At 42.7% G+C, this 15,212-nt stretch overlaps 1 protein-coding gene and 1 long non-coding RNA gene across 2 annotated transcripts in view; one reads left to right on the top strand and one right to left on the bottom strand.

Moving 5' to 3' along the window:
- Positions 1-15,212, bottom strand: part of LOC110358295 (uncharacterized) — a 79,091-nt gene that overhangs the window by 42,820 nt on the left and 21,059 nt on the right. The window contains exon 4 of the long non-coding RNA XR_010473713.1: positions 202-2,901. This is a non-coding gene — a long non-coding RNA (uncharacterized LOC110358295). The remainder of the gene's footprint in view (positions 1-201; positions 2,902-15,212) is intronic.
- On the top strand, positions 492-10,766 carry CAVIN2 (caveolae associated protein 2). The gene is made up of 2 exons (XM_005501706.3): positions 492-884; positions 8,157-10,766. Exons 1-2 carry the CDS (start codon positions 492-494, stop codon positions 8,946-8,948), a joined length of 1,185 nt encoding a protein of 394 aa, XP_005501763.2. The 3' UTR covers positions 8,949-10,766.

Raw genomic sequence — 15,212 nt, 5'->3', positions numbered from 1 at the left:
AATTTATAATTGGGGGGGAGTGTCTTATCAGTTTAACCCCTTCAGATTCAGCCCTTAACGTCCATCTACACCCACAAACTCTCCCAGACCATCATCCCCCCTTCTTCCCCCATCTTTTTCGCAACTTTAACAACCGCTGGGATTTTTTTCCCCATCCCATCCCATCCCCAGCCTCATTCCGCGGTATCTCCTGCCACCTACTGATGCTTGCGAGGAGAGGCCAATTCTGCATTTTGCTAAGTGTGGGGTGAGAATACACCCTTTAGTTTTAAAACGAAAGGGAGGGGGACGTGGGATGGGGAGGAGGCACCGAGAGCCCGGCCCCGGGCGGCTGGAAGCCGCCCGGGGCGGGCCGGGACCGGGGCTGAGCTCAGACTCAAAACCTCCCCCGGGGGAGGAGGAAAGCTCAGCTTAAAACCTCCCCCAGGGAAGGGGAAGGCTTAGCCCTTAAGAGCGGCCCCGGCATCCGCCGTCCCCATCCCGGCGCAGCCATGGGGGAGGCGGCGGGAGGCAGCGCGGTCCCTCCGCTCCCACCGTCGGAGGCGGTCGGGGGGCAAGTGAACGCTTTGACCGTTTTGGCTTTACTGGAGAAACTGGTCTCGATGTTGGAAGCGGTGGAAGGGCAGCAGAGACAGATGGAGCAAAGGCAACGGGGTTTAGAAGGGGCGGTGCGGGGTATTCAGGGGGATTTGGGGAAACTGTGCAGAAGTCACGGGGCGACGGGGGAAGCGGTGGAGAAGCTGCTGGAGAAGTCGCGGAAGGTTTGCGCTCACACCCGCGCCGTCCGGGAGCGGCTGGAGAGGCAATGCGACCAGGTGCGACGCCTGGAGCAGCATCACGCCCAGCTGCTCCGGCGGGATCGCTTCAAGGTGCTCATCTTCCAGGTGAGAGGCCCCAACACCACCCTTGCACCCCACATCCCCCCTACCCAGGCTCCCACACCCCCTGAGCTTACTCCTAAACTTGAGGGAAGAACCCACTTCTAACTCCTGGCAAATATTATTCTTAGCAAAGAGCCTTTTACCAACTCTTAGCAAACTTGGAAAAAGAGCTTTTTACTAACTTCTAGCAAATTGTGAGAAAGAGACTTCTTTTTGGCAACTTAGCAAACTTCAGAGAAGAACTTTCTTCAAAACTTTTTTGAGGAAGGAGCCCTCTTTTACTCTTGGCAAACTTGGAGAAAGAGCTGTCTTTTACTAACTCTCAGCAAGCCTGAGAACAGAGACCTTGTTTTGCTAACTCGTAGTAACTTGGGGAAAGAGCCACCTTCTAATTCTTGGCAAATGTGGGAAAAGTACAACCTTTTATTCTCCGCAAGAGCCACCTTTTACTAACCCTTAGCACATGTGAGGAAAGAGTTGTTTTGCTGATTTGTTTGGTTTTGTTTTTAAGCAAACTTGAAGAAAGGTCCCTCTTCAAGCAAACTCTTAGCAAACTTGAGGAAAGAACCTGTATTTCTAACTCTTAGCAGTGCCTCTAAAACCACCCTGGCACCACCTTCAGAAGTTGGAGAAGGGCAGCAATGCCGCTCCCTGTCGCACTAAGCCTCACATCCCGCTTTGCTCCGCAGGCTGCTCTGGCCCATTCAAGGGATAAGCTAAAAATTCAGCTCAAAGCTCAAGCTAAAAACTCATCTTCCTGGGAGTCTGCCCAGTGATAGCAGCAGTTTGCATATTTTCCCCTTTTTAAGCAATGGTCTGGACAGAACACAGAGTGAGCTTTAACTAAACACGGGACGTGACCTTTTCATCTTTAAAAGACAGATATATAGATACATATAGATATATATAGATATTAAAAAAAAAAAAAAAAAAAGACAGACCTCCACAATGTACTGAGGGAAGAAAGGAGAGAGAACAGGTTGGGCACATCACCAGCTCCTGAGGCTAAACTACTCTGCTGGGAGTTACAGCTGTCAGGCATTAACTCTGCTCCTTGGGTTGCTGGGGTTTTTTCTATTTAAACAAACCCAAAACAACAGATTAGTACTTGATTTTTAAAAGGTGGCATGCCTGTTTAGTGCACAGACGCTTCCCCCAGAAAGGAAGCCCCCACCTTTCTGCTTATTGTTCTCCCAAAATTACTGTCCAAGCCAGAAGAGGAGGAGCCGCAGTGTGTACCGAGCTTGGTGGTTTCCACCCCAGAAAAAATGTGGAAATTAGTCCAGGGACTGGGTAAATTAAAAGACACATGTTCTCTGCACTTCTAATTTAAGCTCTGTTACCGTAAGTCCAATTATTGCTAACAACTGTCTCCAGGTTTAGACCTAGACCTTGAACATCTCCCGTGGGGAGGCTGCACTAGCTTGGCTTGGGGGAAAACAACTTTGTGGCATCTCTGCTACCTGTGAGTGTGAGAATTAAGGCCTTGCTGTTGCAAATATAATGTTTTCCTACTAAGAACCCAAATTTTAGCATTTCAAAATGATGTAATGTAGAGGAAAGATGCTGGCCAGTTAATGTTGCATGTTCTAGGGATCCCCATTACTGCTGCCTAGTGGCAGTGATTTGAAGGCATTGGATCAAAGTAACAGTAAAACCCACCAAGAAAGGTTCTATATCTTTCATAAAGCAGCATCCCAACAGTGAAGGGTTGTCTCTGCTTGTTTCCCAACACTAAGCAGTATTGCAAACTTAAGGCCTATTTAAACCTCTCAGCCTTTCCTTAATACCAGGTCCTGAAGTATATAAACCCCAAGCAAATGCCATAGAACAAGTGCTAAAGAAAATCCACTGCCTGTCACCGAGCTGGTACCTTTGGGCAGCAAGTCTGTTCTTCATGGCTTTTAGAAGGATTTAATTGATCGTATTCCCATCTCTCACTGGAAGATACGTTGCTGTGGTGGGAGGGTTGGAGATCAACTTAAGCAATCCCAAGCCGATGCAGATCAGGAACACAAGCCTTAGGAAAGAAAATGCTGCAGTTAAATTCAGTAAAAACAAAATATTCAGCTATCGACTGGGGTGTTTCTCCTGGCACTGGCCTGTTACTAAAAGGCAGCAGGGCTGTCTGGAAAACCAGGGCGGGTGAAACATCCCCACAGGGTCTCTTGACAAGCTGGAGGTGGGACAACCCATGGGGCCACTGCCTTGCTGGGGTAATTGTACAGGAGGGAATGCAAGAGGCTGGCTGGCTTTCTGTCCTGCCCCAAGCTGGAATCCATGGAAAAAAACAATTGCAGGAAGGAGAAGACACAGCAATGAAGTCATATTTATGCCAGATTTCCGTAAAAAACAGAAAGGAAATCTGGATATATGAGGCTTCATTCGGGGGATTCTTCTTTTCCACTGGAAAAAAAAAAATCCCAAACTTCACACAGCATGTTTCTCATTAGGACTTGCTTTTCCAGTTTAGGATGACAGCTCGGTATGAAAATAAAAATGCACGTTCTGCATTCACCATGTACCTCAAAGTCCCTGATAGTTGGTGGGAGCACAGAGCTCCAGCTCTGCTTTTTATGAAATTGTGTTGCCACTTGCCAGTATCAGATTTCCCTCAGCGTACATGCTGAGAATGAACTGTGTTTAGAGAAGTTCATCTATTTACATATTTTCCATTAAAATGCTCTTAGTTTTTCTCTCCCTAGACTGTCTGCATTGTTCCTAGTTTGCATATGTTTCTTTAATTGGCAACATGGAGCTCCATTCTAAGCATTTGAGGCTGCAGAAGTTATTACAAATGCCACAAGTGACACAGCATTTTAGCAAAACACTGAAGTGACTGTTTTAAAAATCCTCGTTAAGCTTTGGCATTGTTCCCCTCTATTTTTTTCTTGCCACATGACCAGCTTTTTGCTTCTGGTTTTGTGGGGGGTTTGTTTGCTATTTTAGCTGCAGAAGCAAAACGCAAGATAAAAAAAGGCTCATGTTTCATTTTTCAATTAAATGTCATGTTTACTTGCAAATAGGACAGATAAGTCAAAATTACAGCTTGGGGTCAAGCACATTGATATTCAAGCCCCTTTCAGATGCTGCTCTTCATCCTGAAATGAAACAAGAGGAGGGCACAGGAAATTACCCATTTGGTTGCATTCACCATAATAATCTTTTGAAAAAGCAACTTCAAACTCAAAAATGAACAAGTGAGGGAAACCAGAAGAATTACAAACCGATAATGTTATTATCTAACTACTCAATTTCCCACTGGAGCCTTGCAGGGAGACTACTCTCGTATTGATTAGTGTCAATAAATGTCTCCTGTGGCTCTTAGGGCTTGATCTGGGGGAAACTGCACCCCAAAACACCCCAGCCTGCCCAGGACCTACAAATGGTTGGCAATTCTCTCCTCCTCTCTTCTGGTCCCAGCCCGCTCCTTGTCCTCCTCCCTGAAGAGCATAAGGAGGTAGAGTTAGAGCTGTTTTTAGAAGGATTTGTCATCTTTCGACCTATTTTGTGTAGCAAAACAAGTTTTAGACTAGTAATCATTTAGGCATATAACAGCATCTACAAAGTGCAGAGGAGCCTGGACTGCCATAAGGATGGGAAAATGCCATCTCTCCTTCTCAAACGCAATGGCCTCTGACCACAAATCCAACAGAGATCCAGACCAAGGCACACTGATTTCCCTTATGAGGCATCAGAGATTCAGCACTCCTGAGTAAATCAACTACCTGTTAACTCAGGCTGTCCAGTTTTGTAGTATGCAGTTATGGACCATAGCTTCCTTTCTAGTAAAAAATAGGGTTGAGATTAAGACCTACAGAAAGTTCCCAAGAATGGCAGATGAAAGCCACAGGGAAGGCACTGATTTTAACTTTGCAAGTATTACTAGTGTTAGTGAGAGCTGTTTTACACAGAGAACTTGCACAAGTCTATTTGGCTCCTACATGGAAAGATAAAATTGAGAGGAGCTGGCTACCTTCAGTCAAGCTCATCTGAGAAAATGCAGGTGCTCTTTCTGACCTCAGATGTGCAAAATAAGAAGATGTATTGCTTTCTCAGAATTTTAGATGAATTCAAGAAGAAAAGATCAGAGTTCTGTTGTTTGTTTGTTTGTTTTTTTCCTGGAAAATAGTTATGCACTTTGTAACAGTTGGAATTTTTCAGTGTATTGTTTTTGTCCTCCTAAATCAAGTACTAAACTGCTTGAAAATTGTGTCAAAACAAAATATAGGTGGTGTATAAACAGGTGAGACCAAAAAGTTACCAATAGCCCACTTACAAAGTGTTATCAGTAACTGTAGTTAAAACAGAAGCACCTGTTCCACCACAAAGCTTCCTATTACACCACCTTTGTATTTCCAGAGCATTTTACTTAATTTATTTTCATTTGCATTTTAATAGCTCCTGTGATCCTAAGGCCTTGTAGAAACGTGAGATAGAAAACATGTCATTCCCGTTTTACAAGCAGAGTAACAGACACCCAGAGGCTGATGTTTTCCAGGGCCATGCAGCAGCTTAGACAGAGAGGTGATCTCTTGAATGCCAGCACTGTGTGATAGCCAAATACCACCTAGGACCTGCTTTTAACTGAATCATTAGCTCATTATTATGCAGTATATTTTTTATTGCCTATTTTTTTCTTTATAAATATGGGTAGTATGACAGCCTCCCTTCTACTCAGTCTCAAATTTGATAAAAATTGAAATAAAAACTATGTCCATATTCTTCTAGAGACTGCACACAGTACTTCTGTTTAATGGAAATACTGTAGACACCAAGTTAAACTGAGCTTGAGATGAGCCACACTAGCCCATCTATGGCTCAGACTGAACCATGATCTCTCTCATACAACACCACTTTCCTAGGCTGAATACTTAAAAGCTACAGCCTGTCTTTGCTCATTAAAATCAGAGTTTTCTATGCCATTCAGGCACTCAGACCTGAATGCCGAGATGCTTAAAACTGTATGAGGTTACCTAGGTTTGGAAAGAATGCACAAGATGCATAAATTGTGCTTTATACTGAGTTCTCATGCTCTGGGGAATAATTTAACGCTGCACCTACTCACGTAACCCACGTTTTATTAACTGCAGTGGAGAGAAAATATAAATATTTGTACTGCAGTTACAGCTGTTTTCACTTAAAGCTGGTGCAGGTTTTCTTTGTTTTGTTATCCTGGTCACCGTTGCCGATAGCTGCAACAACATTATAGGTGTCAGGAGAAGAACGTTGGATTTATGAGATGTTCTACTGCAGCAAAAGGGTTGGAAAGCTTTGGCTGTGCCACTATATGCGACTGAGACTCCTGATGCTGGAAGGTGTGGGGAAACCGTAGAAGCAAAGCACATACAAACTGTCAAACAGCCATGAATTAATCAAAAATTTTCATTTTTATATCCCCAAGAGATAATCATCACACTTGAATCACAATATATAGGATTATATACTGTGCATATGCAGTATAAAATGATTCTGCCTGTCCACGTGTATATTCTTACATCCCAGACACTCTGCAGAGTATTCAGAAGTGGGTTTTTTTTGTTTCGCTTGCGTTTTTTGTTTTGGTTTGGGTTTTGTGTTTGTTTTGGTTTGGTTTATTTGCGGTTTTGTTTTGGCTTTGTTGGTTTTTGTTGTTTCTTTTTTAACCATAGTGTACTGTACTATATTGATAAAGACATCCTTACACAGCCTTGACAGCAAATTTAACTCAAGACACTATTCTCTCCAGTGATCACAACTGTGTGCTCAGTCCTGAAATAATGAGCACAAACTTCCAAGTGTACGTGGCCTTTTTCCCCATTTAACTGTGCACTGGGCCCACTGGGGACAGATCTGAGTCTATTACAGCCAATTCACTCAGCACTTACTGCTTTTCCCATCTCAAGATAAATATAGGGGGTTGGTGAGAATTAAAAAAGAAATCCTTTCAATCCATAACACTTGATGATGTTGCATGCACTCTGAAGGTGATTAAAAAAAAAAAAACAGTAATAAATAGAGAACATGCAGATCTAAGGCATAATGATTCTGAAAAGGAAGCGTGTGAGGAGCCTTTTTGGCTTTGCAGGGGCAGATGCCTGCAAAACCCACAGCAAAACAGAGCACTCATTGTGCTGCCGCTGCTCCATGCTCTCTGAGGTCCTTCCTTACCACTCACAGCTTCTGCCCTCTTTCAGCTGTTTTGTTTCCAGATACCTTCTTTCTTTCCACACCCTGTTTTGGGTTTTGTCTCTAAAAAAAGCAATCATTTTCCTCTTAGCTAGCAGTGACTATCAGTGTTTCCTATGTGGTATAATGTCTGTTTATTTCTATATGCCAAACTTTTTTTTTAAATTATTTTTCAAGGAGTTGCCCTGGCCACATTTTTAATATTTACCATTTTACCAACCAAATTTACCCTTTTTTTTTTTTTTTGAGTGCTGTAAAAAGATGGAAATTAGCCCAGACTCTAAACATCACAGACCACACAGCTTCTCAGTAACAACAATCCAGTTTTAACAGCAACATCCACTTCTCTGAAATACAGTGGGAGCACTAGCTACATTTGCCATCTAAGGTACCCTGTTTCCCTGAAAATAAGACCTACCCCAAAAATAAGCCCTAGCATGATTTTTCAGGATTTTCTAGCATGCTTGAAATATAAGCCCTACTCCAAAAATAAGGCCCAGTTACAGTTAATTAAAAAAGTCAATTTAAATAGTGCCCAGGCAGCTATACCTGTAGAAAAGTAAGCATCTTTTGGAGCACAAATTATATTAGACCCTGTCTTTTTTTCTGGGAAACAGGGTAATTCTCAGATGCACCCAACATCTTTGCAGAGATATTCCAAATTTTTGGCTAGAGAAACCAAAAGCTCTGGGAGTTATGTGACTTCTGAAGGTCTAGGCAGGAGTCTGTAGTAGAACCTCCTCAGGCACCATTCCATCCCTTCTCCCCAGGGATAGGTGTACAACTTCTGCAGCTAATCTCTTCAGTAAGAGTATCTAATTTAAATGACAAAGAATGGGATTTCCATTCTTTATACATTCCAAGTGTCTCTGAAAGAAAAATCTTACAGCTGACAGCTCATTAGTCTTAAACTGTACCAGATAATGGTTCAATGGGCTTTGAATGGCTTGTTACTGGTTAAATATACTGAAACAACAAGAAATGTTCAGAATCCTTCATCTCATCATGGAGGAAAAAAAAAAAAAAAGTAACTGTTCAGGGTTGTGATTTGTTTATTACCTTTGTGTCTTGTGAACTATGAAACTCAAATATTGTCAATTCTTCCAGGAGGAAAATGAGATCCCTGCCAGTGTTTTTGCAAAAGAGCCTATTCCCAGCATTACAGAAGGAAAAGAGGAGCCTGTGGATGAGAACAAGACACTGGAAGAAACCTTGCACACAGTGGAGTTGGGTTCAGATGATGAAATGTTTCACGAGGAAGATGATCTGGATGACAGCGCAGAGGAGAAAACGGAAGAATCAAGAGCTGAGAAACTGAAGAGAACCAGCCTCAAGAAGGTCGACAGCCTCAAGAAGGCATTTTCCCGCCAAAACATCGAGAAGAAGATGAACAAGATCAGCACGAAGATTGTCTCACCTGAACGGAGAGAAAAGATCAAGAAATCACTTACTGTACATCATCAGAAATCCTCCTCTTCAAAGAGCTCACCTTTCAAAGTGTCTCCCCTCACGTTCAACCTAAAGAAAACCCGTGAAGGAGAAAGCCCTGCTGATGCTGAGGACACAGCAACAGAAACCACAAGCAAGGACCAAGCTGAGAATGAGGATGAAATGTCATTCGGTGACGCGCAGTCAGATGTGACACCTACTGCCTCGCTGAGCGAGGAGGGCAAAGCCGCAGCCGACTCCCTGGAGAAGGAAGCCCGAATGGAAGGGAACACCATGGTGAACAACATCGAGCTGTCCATCGTGGAAGATGATGAAGAGTACGGGGTGCCTCTAGAAGTTCCTAGCCAGAAACTGTATGATGAGAGAAACAACCCGGTCAGCAGGGAAATGGAACAAACTGATGAAGAAACGACCCAAGCGGCTGTCCTGCAGATAGACCAAACGGTGTAACCAGCCTGAGCCCACCTTCGCCTTCCCGATACACACGGTTCTACTTCGGCGAGTAACTGGTTTCTGCTGCACAGGCAGTAGCGGCGATTACGTTTCTTCCATCCTCTTCTCTGCAGCGGTAATTTATTGCTTCGTATTGGAACACAGAGTGAAGACGGTCCATGCCACAGGCTGCAACACGCTCTGGTTTAGGCCAATTCACTGGTGTTTATTAATTTAGAGATGCTGTCAGCTGGTATAAGAGACTAGGAGGAAAAGAGTACGTCTAGTAGAAGCAAGCTGGTCAACTGGCTTTCTTATAGTTAGGTCAGAGGAATGCATGGAGCGTAGTCAAAAACCAAACATTTCTGTGTTCTTCTCCATCAGTATTTCACAGCACTGTGAGTAGTTTTTATGTCAATGTAGAAATACCAAGAACATTTGATTTTGGTTTCTATGCTGCACTCCGTGAATACTAACAGCCTCAGTAATGTGCACACACATAGTTTGTTTGGGGCTTTGCTCCATGATGCTGCAGCCCCAGAAGAGCCAAGTATTTTAAGGGCAAAGCTGAAAAGCTGGTTTCATTAATTTCAGTGGGGAAAAAAGATTTTTGCCAGAAGCCTCTTGCTATTCACTTAGAATAAATGACTATGTTTGAGTGGAAATGAAAAGATTATAGAGAGTTATAGAAACACATTAGTGACAAGGATGAATGTGTTATCAGCTACTGTATCTTTAAGGGATCAGAAACTGGGAAGAATAAAAAAAGGAATTTGACAGAAACACCCAGATAGTCTGAAGAAAGTAAGAAACACTATGAAATGTAAAAAAAAAAAAAAATAAAAATAAAAATAAAATAAATCTATACTCTCAGCTTAAAGAATATATACTCAGAAAACACTAATTCATTCTTAGTCTTTATAGCATATACTATCAAACTTGCACCTGGCACAACATTGTATCTCAGAGTATTTTGAAAATAGCATAATTTATCTTTTTACAAATTATTTCATATATAGAGCTATATCTACACAGATGAACTAGATAATTACAGGGATGTAAGGGCAATTTTTCCAAAAAAAGGTGAAATACTCTTTAGGCACATCTAAAGGGAACAATGTGTTACAGATTGAACTTATAGCAGGGATGAGTTTACGTAAGGATGAGTCTGCAAAGCCACAGGATTTGATTCTCTGCTAATAACTTTGATCAAAGCCACCTACCTGCTCTCAAAATTACAAGTCTGTAATTTTTCAAAATTCACTGCAAATGGGAGGCTACAGGGTAGTTTGTCCACCGTGAATGTTTATTCCTGTCACGTAACAAAGGTAAGGGGGAGATGAGGAAAGGGAAGCACAATACCCACAGCCGTTGCCTTACATCCTTGTTTGTTTATGCAGTGGGTTTATTTTTATTATATATACATATATATATTATATACATATATATATATGTAAAATTCTACTGATACTTAACATTGCACTAAAAGGTTGCTTCCTTCAACTTGTATTTAGAATCACAAACTACAGGGGAAATAAAAATTGTAGCAAAACTGCCATTATGAAATGATTAACAGATATTACTCCACAAGGGGAATACCTGTAACCAGTAAATCACACTGGAAATTAGTCAATAAGAACTTAGTGTAGGCAAGTGCTATTAAGAGTTAAACTCTTAAGTGTATGGTATCATATAGGAGATACTGTTTGTTAGAAAAAAATCATGGTATAACCTGTGCAGCTATATTTTTATTTTGTATTAACTACAATGGATTTAAACCATTTTTACTTGTAACTAACTCCAAATATGGCAAATAAAAGCATAACATAAAACACAGTCATGTCAGCCTTTGGGAGAAGCGGTCCGAGAAGCTGGCAAAGATGAAATTCAAAGGCCAAGCATTTATTATAATACTTCAGTTCATATCCCTGCTGTACCTTTACTGCTCTCTTTCTCATCCTCTGCTGTTATTTAGCAACGCAAACGCAAGTGCTCAGACTTTGCTTTCCAGACACTCATCAGATCTCTAGCATGTCTGAATGTTGTCAGGCATTTCCCAAAACCTGCCAGCTCCATCTGCATTCTTTATTGGACTGCAGCATCCTTCTAATACTTCAAATAGTCCTGAAAGCATATTTATGTTGAAGTGTATATTCTGGTTACGCACACAGATAAATTCCTGTCTTCTAGAGTGCCACTTAGTCTTTAGGAGGCTTAATTTTACTGACAGAGCGAAGAACGCGTGTTTAACCTTTGTGTAACAGCTGTCAAGTCCCCACAGCCACCGAGTGCTAACCAGGGGCCCCAGCATCATGTTTGCATTTCGCTTTCAGATGTGCCGGGTTTGTTTGTCCTGCTAAGCTGTAATTCAAACAATACCCCTTGGCCACGCTTTATCCAGTTTTAGAGATGCTGAAACGAATCCCCTGTGCAGTGTTTTAAGAGCATGACAACACTATCCAGTAAAACTGCTGGAAATGCAGATACTGAGCATCTGTGAGAATTAATTCAAATACCCACTTCAGGATATGCTACATGCACAGCCAGCCATTGCAGGGATAGAATTAGACATTTTCCATGTCACAATCACACATTTACAAGGACAAGCGGGCCTGTAATCCTAACAAACGTAAGAAAACATGTTTTGCAAAAGCAAAAAATATTTATACAACTCGCCAACGTCAGCTTCGGTACTATCTTATAAACCAGAGAAACAAGCTCAGAATCCCAGGATGTCCCCCAAGCTATTTCTTTCCCTCTCCTTTCACTCTCGAGTCCTGACTAAGAACATTATCCTGGAAAACTCAGTGTTTCAGGGAGGAGACAGACCACAGCACCAATGGCACTGGATCTTTTCAAGCATCTGAAGTATGTGCCTGGATCTTGTCAGGCTGGCAGACGTCAAGCGTACACATGGGTATTCCACACTCGTGTGGACAGGTTTGTCTACGTAATTAGTTGTTTAAAAAAAAAAAACAAACTGCTTGTTTACCCTTCTTGACACAATACCACAGGTACAGCACCTGCCTGGGAGGTCCAGTCCTACCACTATTTCTGGGAAGACCTGAGCTGTTGGATGCTGCATGGATTCAGAGTTTGACCTCTGCTGAGAGCGGCGGGAGCTTTGCACAAAGAAAGAGGGTGTGATAAAGCCCTTAGGGTATAAATATTTAAACTAGCAGCACTCAGCGGTTGCTGATACTTCCATTTTCAGTGCCAGAAAACACCAGCTGACATTTCTGTCCTCTGTTAGGGGAAAAGGCAAAGAGCATCCTGGTGACCCCCACGTGCTAATCTCTGAGCCGGTTCCTTTGTGAAAAGGCACAGATAGGGGCTTTCTGGACCACTGCACTGTTAAATAAGAGAGTGTAGTGAAAGCCTGATATGGGCCTGACTGCAGTGTGTTTGATGATTAAAGAGACATAAGAAAGGGAAAAGAAGAAAAGGCTCAGAAGGTAAAATATACCTGTGTGCCCTTTACGTTGGTGCAATGAAAACCAATTGTAGTTACAGGCTGTAATGCTAAACAGTTACGTGACTGATGACTGATAGTAACACACTTTAAAAAAAAGAGATGAACTCAGATGAATTACTGAAGTAATGGCAATTTGTTAGAGAGCAAACTGACCACCAAGGGATCAGTCTGACCCTGAAAGTCAGTGAAAAGGCTTCAAGGACTCCCTGAGCCATACAAAGTTTTTGTGCCACACATACAACTCCTGTGACCATCAGCAAGAGCTGTGCGCAGAGATGCAGGACGTGAGGTCTCTGTATCTCACCAATCCAATCTGCTTAGCTCATCAACAGAATTAAAGTTTTACTCCCATCAGCACAGCAGATGCTATAGCCTTGCTTTGCAGGGTGCATCGTGAGCAAAATTTCAAGCTTAATTCTGACTGCAAGGTCTTTGCTGTCAGTAACTGCACAAAATGGAGCAAGTGTAGCTTCAACTCCTGAAATCAAAGCCGAGTACACAGCTAGAGAAATTTTACTGGGACCCTCTAAGACACACATGCTCACTCCAGGTGTCAAGAGGAAGGTGTCAGGTAGTTTTCCTGCATGCAGAGACATAGATTCACCACCCAGAAAAGCAAACACACAGTTGTTTGGCCCCAGTCCTGATTCGGGTTTTGCCCAGGCAACTAAACAACGGGCACGGAACAGCTGCCAGAGCAGCCCGAAGGGTGCTGACTCAGCACCTAAGTATCCACCACTCTCTGACTCACAGCCTCCCTTTCCCAAATAAATGGAAAAAGGCCGACAGCCACTTTCCACCACTCTAAACTGCCCTGTTGCCAGGGTTTTGTTTCAGGATTTGCATTTGAACCGGCACCGACCCCAGGCTGAGTCTAACTGCATGCAGAAAGAAATTGTAATCAGCACACTTGCAGCTGTCGGTGGTGGCTGAGCTTTCCTGCCCTCCTTTTGATCAAAATGCCTTTTTTCCCTTTCCTCTCCCTCTGCCGAGTCATTTGCCAGAGTCTGAAGAGCACACGAAGTCAAATAAGGAACTCTGTCTAACTGCATGTTAAGAACTGATAATCAACGTCATCTTTAATTTTTCTTACATGGTTATCCCCTTTAATGGAGTGTGCTGCAGTAACTGAGAATAAATCTGCTTTGGGTTAAGCCAGAGATTGTTATTTATTTTTCTTTCAGATCAGAGATTAATATTGCTGTATGACCACCGGCACTAACCTCCTTTTCCATAGCAACACTAAAGAGAACATAAACTATGAGTCATAATTTCTCTCTGGAGGACTTTTTTTGTAATTATGATCATTCCACAGTTCCTAAAATATATTAGCTGATATATAGCTCTGGTACAACAGCTTTGACTTTCCTTCATTTGAACACACAGGCAGAAAGAAGAGACTTCCATTATTTTCTCTTTCTCAGACTGAGATAAACACTACACAAAGTACTACACATTCGTTATTCATTATAACCGTCTGGCTCCTAAAAACTCCATGGAAATGTTTGCCTCATAAAGGTGGATCAGGTTTCCTTGCTTTCAATGACTTTAAACGATACTGACCTTCTGAACAAAAACTCGTGTCCTTCCCACCATGGTTAGTAAATTGGGGTCTGACAGCTGGAACTGATCCAAGCCAGAAATCACATTATACTGGGTGGCAGCGAGGTTGCAAACCAGCACTGCTCTTCTGCCGGTTAAGAGATTCAAACTCGCCAGCATTTCCTCTCCTAGAGAGCACAGCTGCAATATACAGCCCCAATTCCATAATAAAAGTGATTCTCTTCACTCCTTTCAGAGAAAACCTGGCCTTGGAACAACTTACCCATACAGCTCCTTTTGGAATATCTAAACAGATGATCACACCACATCATCACAAGAGATTCTAAGACTTTTTTTTTTTCCCATGTGACTGTCTTCTACATTTCCCTTACAACATAGTCTGCTGCGTAGCACTCTGAAAACCCATAGTGTCTATTGCAGGAGCAGAATTAGGTAAAATGATTAGCAAAACCAAGGACACCCACATTCAGTCAACAGCCATAATCCAAAGCTTGTGCTTCTCACCACTATACAATGTGATCCCCAACAGCCCAACCAAACCCAGGCTGCAGCAACACAAAGGGTACGCGGTTTCCTTGCCAGGATGAAGCAGCAGGGACAGGCTCAGGCTTGTGCAGGCACAGCCACTAAAAAACCAAAACACCTACTAATATAGTATCAATCACTCTACAGATTTGTGTACTTCTCCCTAAAGGTTTGGGGAGAAAAAAAAAAAAAAAAGAAAAAAAGAGAGAAACACCACAAACAAACACAACCCTTCCAATTCCTGAGCACAGGGAGCAGAAGGTCATTGTAACACCCTATGCCATTAACTCCAGGGAGGAGGTTCTGGCTCCGTCATCTTTACTCCCTCCCACCAGGCTTAAGCTGTGTAGAAGTGCGGGTGATGTGAACTGTGCTGGGTACCGAAAATGTGCAAGACAGTGCTTGGAACAAATAGGACACAGGGGAGATGTCTGCACTGTACGCCGCGTACACATACCTCATTTAGATCAAGTACCAGGCGCAGACTAACTACAGATACACAGCGCTCCATTCCAGCAAATTTATCTTATTTCTCAGCTACTTAGCTCCGGATGCCCTACACTATTCGTTTAAAGCAAGCTTCAGCATCTTTTCAGTACACTGCCAACTGCAGTTATATATGCCCTCATATTACTTGTTCCTTCTGACATGCCTGTAGGCAAATGAGCCCCAGGAGGGTGACAACATGAGCTGCATTAACCAGCCACTCGGTCCCTGAA

This window comes from Columba livia, chromosome 7, assembly GCF_036013475.1.
Source record: "Columba livia isolate bColLiv1 breed racing homer chromosome 7, bColLiv1.pat.W.v2, whole genome shotgun sequence".
Taxonomy (NCBI): Eukaryota; Metazoa; Chordata; class Aves; order Columbiformes; family Columbidae; genus Columba; species Columba livia.
Note: the sequence above shows the minus strand (reverse complement) of the source record. Positions and strands in the feature narration are given on the sequence as shown.

Coding starts and splice junctions, on each gene's coding strand:
- CAVIN2 (XM_005501706.3), top strand. CDS start 492: ATGGGGGAGGCGGCGGGAGGCAGCGCGGTCCCTCCGCTCCCACCGTCG. Junction 885..8,156: donor TCAAGGTGCTCATCTTCCAG/GTGAGAGGCCCC, acceptor CAATTCTTCCAG/GAGGAAAATGAGATCCCTGC.